Source organism: Theobroma cacao, chromosome 8 (assembly GCF_000208745.1).
Source record: "Theobroma cacao cultivar B97-61/B2 chromosome 8, Criollo_cocoa_genome_V2, whole genome shotgun sequence".
Taxonomy (NCBI): Eukaryota; Viridiplantae; Streptophyta; class Magnoliopsida; order Malvales; family Malvaceae; genus Theobroma; species Theobroma cacao.
The window spans coordinates 10,480,160-10,489,454 of NC_030857.1; the positions used below are offsets into that span (position 1 = coordinate 10,480,160).

At 33.8% G+C, this 9,295-nt stretch overlaps 1 protein-coding gene across 1 annotated transcript; it reads right to left on the reverse strand.

Annotated features, from left to right (window-relative positions):
* LOC18592590 (transcription factor VIP1) lies at positions 434-8,211 on the reverse strand. Its single transcript, XM_018125592.1, has 4 exons — positions 7,513-8,211; positions 7,008-7,140; positions 1,578-1,662; positions 434-1,084 (listed from the first exon to the last, which is right to left on the reverse strand). The coding sequence occupies exons 1-4, from the start codon at positions 8,049-8,051 to the stop codon at positions 831-833; spliced, it is 1,011 nt and encodes a 336-aa protein (XP_017981081.1). The 5' UTR covers positions 8,052-8,211; the 3' UTR covers positions 434-830.

Consider the following 9,295-nt stretch of genomic DNA (forward strand, 5'->3'; position numbering starts at 1 on the left):
TTCCGGCTTCCAGGATTTAATAATCCTTTTCGTCGGTGCCAAAATCTTAATCATCTTGCATCTCCCAGTCTGTTCCAGATTCGTTTTACCCTGGATATACCACAACAAGTTTACATCAGCCTCGACACCCCTGGCCTTTATTTATACAAGGGGTTGTTGAATACAAATTTTTATAGTATTATTAGCTTTCATAATAAATGCAATGTTGTTACAATATTGTATGCAAAAATCAGCAAGCCACGCAATTGAATGAATACCAAAAAATAAAATATAATAATGGGAGAAGAAGAAAAGATGAACAGGGGAAGGTAATGGTCGAAAGATGAGAAATCTAATTGAGACTTGGCAAACATTACGTAATCTGAAATATTGGCACGCTGGGTGGTTCCTATTCTTTGATTTTTGATTTCGGTCAAAGTCAGCCCATTCTTGCGCAAAAAACATAATTGGGATATCCTTCCCTTGGAAAACATATTCATACTCATACATCAAGTCATACACCATCTCCAGAGGATAATTATTCTATAAATATAAAGATCATACACCATCTCCAGAGGATAATTATTCTATAAATATAAAGATTAGTTACAACATCATCTAGCCATCAATCATGCAATAGAATTAGGACCTAATCTCTCTACACAACACATTTAAATTCATTTCTACTCTATTGGGTGATAAAAGCCATATGTGAAACTGATACCAAGGGACTGATTGGAGCAACACTCTTCACAACCTTAACCTGCAAGGCATATACATATGTCTATGTACAAGATGCTACCTTGAATCCATTTCCTTAGGTTTTCCAAGTATTAGCTTCCAACATGAAACTAAGCCCGCTGGTTAAAGTCCATGAAGCAAGGTTGAGGCTGTCCATTAAGAGTTTGGTTGTTGGTGGATGACTGAGACATCTGCTGCTGTTGCTGCTGTGTGGGTTGATGGCCACTAAAGTGATGTGGGGCAGCTTGGTGTGGTAAAAATTGAGGAGGTAGTCCTCTATTGAAAGGGTTTCCATTCATAGCTGACATTTGGCCAGCTTGTATCTTAAGTCGTTGCACTTCTTCCCTCAATGCATCATTCAAAGCTGCAAACCATAGACAAATAAATAAATACACCATACCTTTGAAGCATAATTTGTTAACTATCTGGACCTATTTGATGACCTAGTAGGAATTAGTTACATTAAGAACAATATTATGACATTATCTATAGGGCATCTGAAAACCATATGGAAACAAAACTGTGACATATCCTTCTCCATGCCATATTAATTAAGTCCTTTTCTGAACACCTCTAAATTTACAATTTAACTGTGCCAAATTATTTTGCATGCCATATTAACTAGGTCCTTTTCTGTACACTTTTAAATTTATCATTTAATTCATAAAATTTTGAAGTGCGCATTGGGTCCACTTGATGCAATCACTTAACTGAAAATTGGCACGGGTTTGTTAGCTTTACCAACATAATCATAACTGATGAATGACTATGAAAATGCAATCACTTAATTATGATGCTTCCAGCCACCACCGGTAAAATTGCAGCATATAGTTCAAAAATGTGTAAAACATGCATACCATCTCTAAGCTGTGCTTGTTGCTCCATAGCCTGAAGCCGTAGTTTGAGTTCCTTATTCTCAGCAGTCAACCCAGTAGTATCTCTCTGCATCATAAGAAAAATAAGTTAGAATCAGTTCCCTTCCTTCACTGTGGGTGCATTAAAACAAATATTAGAGCCTTAAAGATGCAAAACATGTGCTTTCCAGGTTAGCATCCGCAGCACAGGTAAATTGATAGCACTCTAGAAATACATTCATACAATTAGGTGCATAACATTGACAACTAAGCGGTCCCAGTGAGAAGCACATCAGACAAATTGTGCAAACTGGACAAAGCAAAAAGGCAAAAAAGCAATAAAAGCAAAGAACCTGCACAACCAACCCATCATCAAACCATCAATCAACAATTTAGACGTAGACATGAAAAATATACACATGCATGCCTTCATGTTTAAAATAGCAGTTTGACTAAGATTAATCTTTTATGTCTGTAGAACTTCGTATGTAACTTATGAGGGACAAAAAGAAAACCCATTAAAGGATCAAATCACTTAGAATTTTATAATAAAATCAATTGTAACATTTATATCTTCAGCATATTTTTGGGTTATTTAGGTTAATTTATCTTGTTTACCAAGTATCATGGATTGGGGAGTAGCTTACAGATACCTATCTCATTTCAGTTTCCAGTAGGTTTGGGTCATTGAGATTTCTACCTAGCTCTCCCTTTTCCTTCTGTTGTTTCTAGATTTCTGAGTTTCCTCTGTTTCTTTCTTTTCCTTTTTTCCTCCTCTGATTTCCCTCTACATCAGTAACTGAACAGCTATGGAATCTAATAAGAAACCACACTGATGCTTGCTAACAACCAGTAACATATGAAGAACAAAGCAGAAATTTCCAATACATGAGTGGAAGAAACTTTCAAGGTTAAAACATAGTTAACCTAACCAGATCAGATGCCATTCAAAGAAACAAAAAACAGATCAGACAATGGCACATTCAAAGTGTCGAGTACCGAGTTACTGGTTTAACCATTGGGTCATTTCAGTCAATAAAAATATTTTAATAAATTATAAATACTTTAAATAAGTTAATACATTATGTCATAAGTTAAAAGCTTGACCAAGAGCACACACATAGAAATATGACATATCAGTTCGTCATCTATAAGAATGAAACAAGCATTAGCCTATGGATTCAATATAAGTATGTAGTTTAATATGACATATCAGTTCATCATCAATAAGAATGAAACAAGCATTAGACTATGGATTCAATATAAGCATGTAGTTTAATTTTTGGCTTGAACCATGTACCAAAAAATATCAAAAGGTGCAAAACTAATTTTCTACTGTGAAACTAATTTACAATTAGAACAATCCCACCAATTTATAATTGTAAAGTAAGCCGAAAGCCTGAAACTAAGTACTTCACTATAAAAAATCAATTTACAATGATATATTTTACTAAAATCCCACGAAAGTGAACTGAAACTAACAATCATTACTATAAGAAAAACAATTTACATATCCAATGATTAATTTTCATTAAAATCCCATCGATTTGTAAATAAATTCTCGCTAAGAACATAAAAACCAAGATGAGAATTCTCAAAAAACCAAAAGAGAAAAACATAAATATAAAAACTCAAGAACTAATAAAAGTTGTTACTTAAAGGTTACAACTTCAATGCAACCCACACTTTGTGAATTTAGGTCATCTAAAATAGTGTCTCTTGCATTGAATTGATCTTTGATGTGCCAGAAGTAGGAAGAAAAAAGGGGTTAGGTTTTTTGAACTTGCGCAGAAGTGCAGTACATCATTTCTGAGTTTTCTTAGTTTTTAGGTTTTTAGTTTTTAGTATTTTAGCTTTTCTCTTTTCAAAACTTTGAAACTTGTATTTTAGTTATTAAAATTTTAAATTAAATTATTTGGATTAAAATGACAAAACAACCCATAGATTTTATTGCAAGCTAAATTACTCATGGTTTTAAGATCATTTTATCAAATATGTCAAACCCCTTCAGTTCGGTAAAAGTAGTCCAGTTCATCAATTTTCTTATTAACTCACCAAGTCAAAGCTGTTCTACAAGGGTTAACTGCAAAAATGATCTAATAGAAAAATCAAATTGGCTCTAACACCAGGTTACCAGTGACCATTGGTCCAATCCGATTCTGATAACTATTTGGAAAACATGTCTTAACACTGTTGAGGTGGATTCATGCCATATTAAATGCTGGGAAAAGTTAACTCTGTACACTTTCTTGAATCATGCCAAGGAATGAGGGGAGGACATAATCCTCCTTTTTGGCATAGCTTTTTAATTGTTCCATATCAAACCTTCTTTCATTCTGCTACTACCATAAGCCATTCCTATACCTACAAAAATGACAATTCCGTGATAAACTAAGGGCAGTTGGGTTGATCAATTTCAGCCCATGAACTCTCTAAAAGGGTGTTTGCGGATTTGTTTAACATATTACAAATAATCTGCTAGATAACCATTACTTTTGAGTTCTCCAAATAGTCAATAATAGCTTCAAGAACCTAATATTCAATTGAGAAATAAGTAGAATATTACCATCTAATTATCCTTTGACTATTCCGTATGTGGCAAGCAGATGCATTTCATTACATGAATGAAGATGTATATTCTGCAAATCAAATATTTCACACTTAATCCCTCTTTTTCTCTAGGGCTTGAACAAGGAAAAACTCCATTCCTCCACCTTCTTCTTCTTGTGAAAGTCTGACTTTCCCTTTGTAGATATTCCTGTTGATCTGCCTCCCAATGAGTACTTCAAACTCATGGATCTTGCCGGAAGTATTCCAGGATGGTTGATTTTTTATGGGTAAAATAAAAACTGTACAGTTTATGTTGGCTTTCAGATGAATCTAGTACAAGGGATATTCTGATTACTTTGATCCATTTGACCACTGGTTATTTTAGCCCATAGTTATCAAAACTGGACTGGACCGACGATCGAACCGTTTGAACTGATGACCCAATGCTAGAACCAGTCCAACTCTACTTTTACATCATCTTTGCAATTAACTTGTAATAGAACTGCTTTTACCCGGCTAGTTAATAAGAAACCTGATAAGCCAGATGTGTTTGACATATACTAATAAGATGACTTTATAATCATAATTGATTTAGCATTTCAAAAAAATTTTTGGGTCGTTTTGTCATTTAACTAAAAAAATTGATTAAAAAATTTTAATAACTAAAAAACAAGTTAAACTTTAAAAAAAAATGCTGAAAAACTAAAAACTAAGAAATATCAGAAAAGATCTGTTGCACCTCTGCACAACTTGAAAAAACCCTAACCCCTTTCTTCTTCCTCTTTCTACAGGAGCCTCGTAGATCACTTCAAGACAAGAGGCACCATTTCTGAGGGCCAAAACTCACAAATTCTGGTTTGTAATGAAGCTGTATCCTTCAAGTACCAACTTTTATTAGCTTTTGAGTTGGGTCTTTGAAGTTTGAAGGTTTTTTTGCTTCTTTTTTTTTTTCTGTGTTTTTTTTTCTTTGGTTTTCTATAATTTCCATCTTTATTTTTTATGTTCTTCAGTGAAATTTATTTATAAATTGGTGGAATTTTAATGAAAATTATCATTGTATATGTAAATTGTTTGTTTTAATAATGACTGTTAGTTTCACTTCGCTTTACAACTATAAATTGGTGGAATTTTAATGAAATTTATCATTATAAACTAATTTTTTATAATAAAGCACTTAGTTTCAGGCTTTCAGCTCACTTTACATTTATAAATTGGTGGGATTATCATAATTGTAAATTAGTTCCAAGGTTGAAAATTAGTCTTGCAACTTGATATTTTTGGCACATGGTTCAAGATGAAACTAAACTACATGCTTATATTTTACGTTAAACTAATGCCTGCTTCATTCTTATAGACGAACTGATATATCATAATTCAATATGTGTGCTTTTTTCAGGATTTTCACTAGTAATATAATTTATTAATTTATTTAAAGTATTTATTATTTTTTACAATATTTTAATTGACCTAACAATTGACCCAAATGACCCAGCAGTTGAACCACTGACCCAACACCTTAAACAGTTCATTTGTCTAGTCCAGTTCTGATAACTATGATGTTCCACTTATATATGCTACAAATGCACATTAAAAGCATTAATATTTGTCCAAAACTGAAGTAGTCAGATTTTATTACTAAACACAATGGCTCCCTTGCCTCTCATAACACTCCTATGTTACTTGGTTCTTATTTTCCTAACATCCCCATTGAACACATGGGTTTAAAGTAGTCTTAGGCATCATGAATCGGTGATTTGGCCCTTGAACCTCTAAGTATAAGGAAAAAACTCTTAAAACTAGAATTCACCTATGTCAGACACATCCCATATCCACCATTAGAATCTGAATCCAAGCAACATAAGCATACACCCTCTAACAGCAACAAGCGGTGGATATCATGAACTCAATTCAAATTGCAAGAGTATAGCAAGTATGTTAAGATATAAGCCAAACTGATTGGTTGAGATGTACAAATCTAAGCATGAAAAATGATTCCTAAGGAATGAAGATAGAAAAAAGTCAAGAGAATTACAATGTCAACAACACATATCCAAAACTTTCAATGTTGCTATCATAATGCCTCAAAGTTTTTATGACACATAGAATTCAGTATGCATACCCATTTTTTCCCATCTTCTTCAAGGATTGATCAATAAGTGTTATACAAGGTAATTAAGTGTGTCAACAACACAGTTAGCAATGCAAGAGACACAATGGAACCTCTAAAAAGGCAGCAAAAGAGGCTAAAGATTCAGGCAATAATTAATTAGACTAGAAAAGAAGCAAAACAAGGCCTGTATAACATTTAAAATTTCTTCCAAAAAAGAGAACTCTATGCATCTATAGAACAAAGAAGTATTATGGAAGTCGAAAACAATCTCAAAAAGATTTTCCTCTTAAATTCAAGTTGTTTTGCGAGGTTTCCTTTCCCCCCAAGGAAGAAATGAATACCACTGCTTATTATAGAACCAATAGTTTTTCAACATAGTAGTAAATTAAATAAATTCCCAAAAAAAATTGGTAAAGTCTCAACAATTATTCCAATGATCACATAATAGATTTAACCTATAGATGAATATGCAAGCTTCTGTTTCATGCTTAAATATATTGTGTGTGTGATAATATATATTATATGTTATATAAAATCACAATCCGTAGCTAGACGCAGCTATAATTAAAAATCAATCAGAGAAGAGCAGACTTTGACTTTGGAAATTGGAAAACCGTGTGTATATGATTGAGTTATTATTTTACCAGGGAAAATAACAAAAGAAAAAACCCATCTGAATACAAGAACCTGAAAAGTTCATGTTCTTGAAAGGAGCAAAGGATCACGTTTTTGAGGTGCAAAGCTAATCCAAAGAGAGCATAAAGTGCATTTACCTGTAACATTGTGACCTGCGCGGAGAGATTGGTAGCTTCTGTCTGAAGAGTCTGCACTTTCCTCTCCAGCTCACTCGTGTATCGAATCTTCCTCTCCTTTGAACGCGCAGCTGATTGCCTGTTAGCCAGAATCCTACAACCCAAAACGGACTTCATTTAGTAATTGCACCAACTAATTACATTCATAAGACAACATATTTTCTACTATTTTTTGAATTAGTTTAATTAAAATAAAGTAATTACTACTATATTACAATTTTACAAACAAAAAGGCCAAAAAAAAAAAGGAAGAAGAAGAAATTAATAATAAATTTTTTTAAAAAAATCGAGGGGTGGGTTGACCATATAGGTAAAACACAAACTTGTCTCTGGTAAATTACAAATCAAACTACAAAGTCTAACGAAAACAAGAAGAGAAGAAAACAAAATCATATAATCGTGGAAAAAATTTCCACTTAACTTAATTAAAAGAAAAGAACTAGTACTACTAAAAAGAGAGGGGTACCTTTTAGCTCTCTTGGGATCAATAAGGGCAAGCTCAGCAAGTCTATCAGGAGCCATGGCCTTCTTAATACCATCAACGGCCATCAAAGACTCAATCTCAAACGACGCCGTAGTCGACCCATCCATCGAATTACTATGTCTATGATGAACCCTTTTCTCTCCCACCACTCCTTTCCCGCCAAATTTCTCATCTCCAGCTCCTCCGGAAATCGCGGGGCCAGTCAACCCAAGTCCGTCGAAGAAATCAGAGTCAACAGAAAGGCTACGGAGGTGGGAAGAGATATGCCTAGGATTACTGTGGGAGGAGCGAGGAGGGCCGTTGGATGAGGAGTCGTCGGAGGAATCGGCGGGGACGGGGATTACAGGTGGCGGAGCGGGATTGGAGGACGAAGCCGGGAGGTCAAGGGAGGAAAGATCGAGGTCGGAAGGGTCGAAGAGGAGAAGATCGTCGAAACGGAAAGTTGTGTCGGAGTGGGCCCGCCTGTGGTGAGCTCCACGTGGAGGCATTTGGTCTATCTCAACTGTCAGTTTTTGCTCCATCTCTTTTGGTAAATAGGCGGAGGATACGGCGGCGGCGGTGGCGCTGTTTGGTGGAGTAGATTAATATTATGAGATGAGTAAAAGAGGTTGAAAATAAAAGTGAGTAGAGAGCATGGGGCGGAGAAGGGGGTTTTGGTCGAAAAAGAGATATTATGCGTACAAAAGGGGGGGTTGAACTTAATAAAAACAAACTCCTTTAATATTTTATTTCTTTAAAGCTTTTCTTTTATTCTTTTCATTTCTCTTTCCAAAAAAAAAATAATGTGCATCTTTGACATTAACTTAAATTTTCTATTTTGGTTATTTTTTAGGACTATTTAATGAAATAACTTTTTCTAAAAAATCGTATTTTCTGAGAAAAAAATTCAAAAAAAATAAAGGAGTTTATAATGTTTAGTGTACCTATGTAATTTTTACCCAGTAATAATTAGCAATAATTAAAAGTATTCCTAAAAAATTTGAGATTTTGGATTCAAAAGTGTATAAATGTCTACATTAATATTTTCTTGTCCGAAGAGAACATAAATTTAGGGAGACAAAAAGAAACTACGGAAAGAAGAGGTGGCATGATGGGTGTAGTGTGGCAGAGTTATTCTTGGACTTTTTTACATCTGTTTTCTTGTCAATTGACATTGCTCTGGCAATTTCTGTCTTTTAGATATAAAATATAAAATAAAATAAAATAAAAAAGGGGAATGCAGTTCCTATAATTTACAACACAGAGATTCTAAAAGATGACACAAAAAAGAAAAAAAACAATAATAGGAAGGGAGGCGACGGTGTACTTGAAAAGAACCGCCACGATTATTAAAATGAATACCAATGATTATTTTTATTATAAAAATTATAATAATGTTAATGTTTGTTTGTCTCGGCTCTGGGTGGGATCCCAAATGGAACTTAAGCAAACCACCATGTGGCAGTTGGCCTCTGCGTTACGTTATCGAATGTCGATCACGAGCGTGTTATCCACGAGCTTTGGAGACAGAGTTTTCATTTTTTATTTTGCTTTTTAATTCCCAAAAAACTTCAAAATACACTGAGTTATTTCGATAAATTACTTTATGTAGCACATTCAAATATTTAAGTTATTGATTAGTGTAAGATTTTTTATTTAAAAATCATAATTTAATTGTTTTAAAATTTAAAAAAATAATGTATGTAAGTAGCAACGTCATGTCATTATCAATATCACAATTGACAACATTAACAGTTATCAATCCATCATAAATCTATTAAGAATT

Bases quoted from the DNA above. Each gene is read 5' to 3' on its own strand.
- LOC18592590 (XM_018125592.1), bottom strand. From the start codon at position 8,051: ATGGAGCAAAAACTGACAGTTGAGATAGACCAAATGCCTCCACGTGGA. The intron at 7,141-7,512 runs GTACCCCTCTCT...TTTGGGTTGTAG, and splicing joins GATCCCAAGAGAGCTAAAAG to GATTCTGGCTAACAGGCAAT. The intron at 1,085-1,577 runs GTATGCATGTTT...TATGGTTTGCAG, and splicing joins ACAAGCACAGCTTAGAGATG to CTTTGAATGATGCATTGAGG.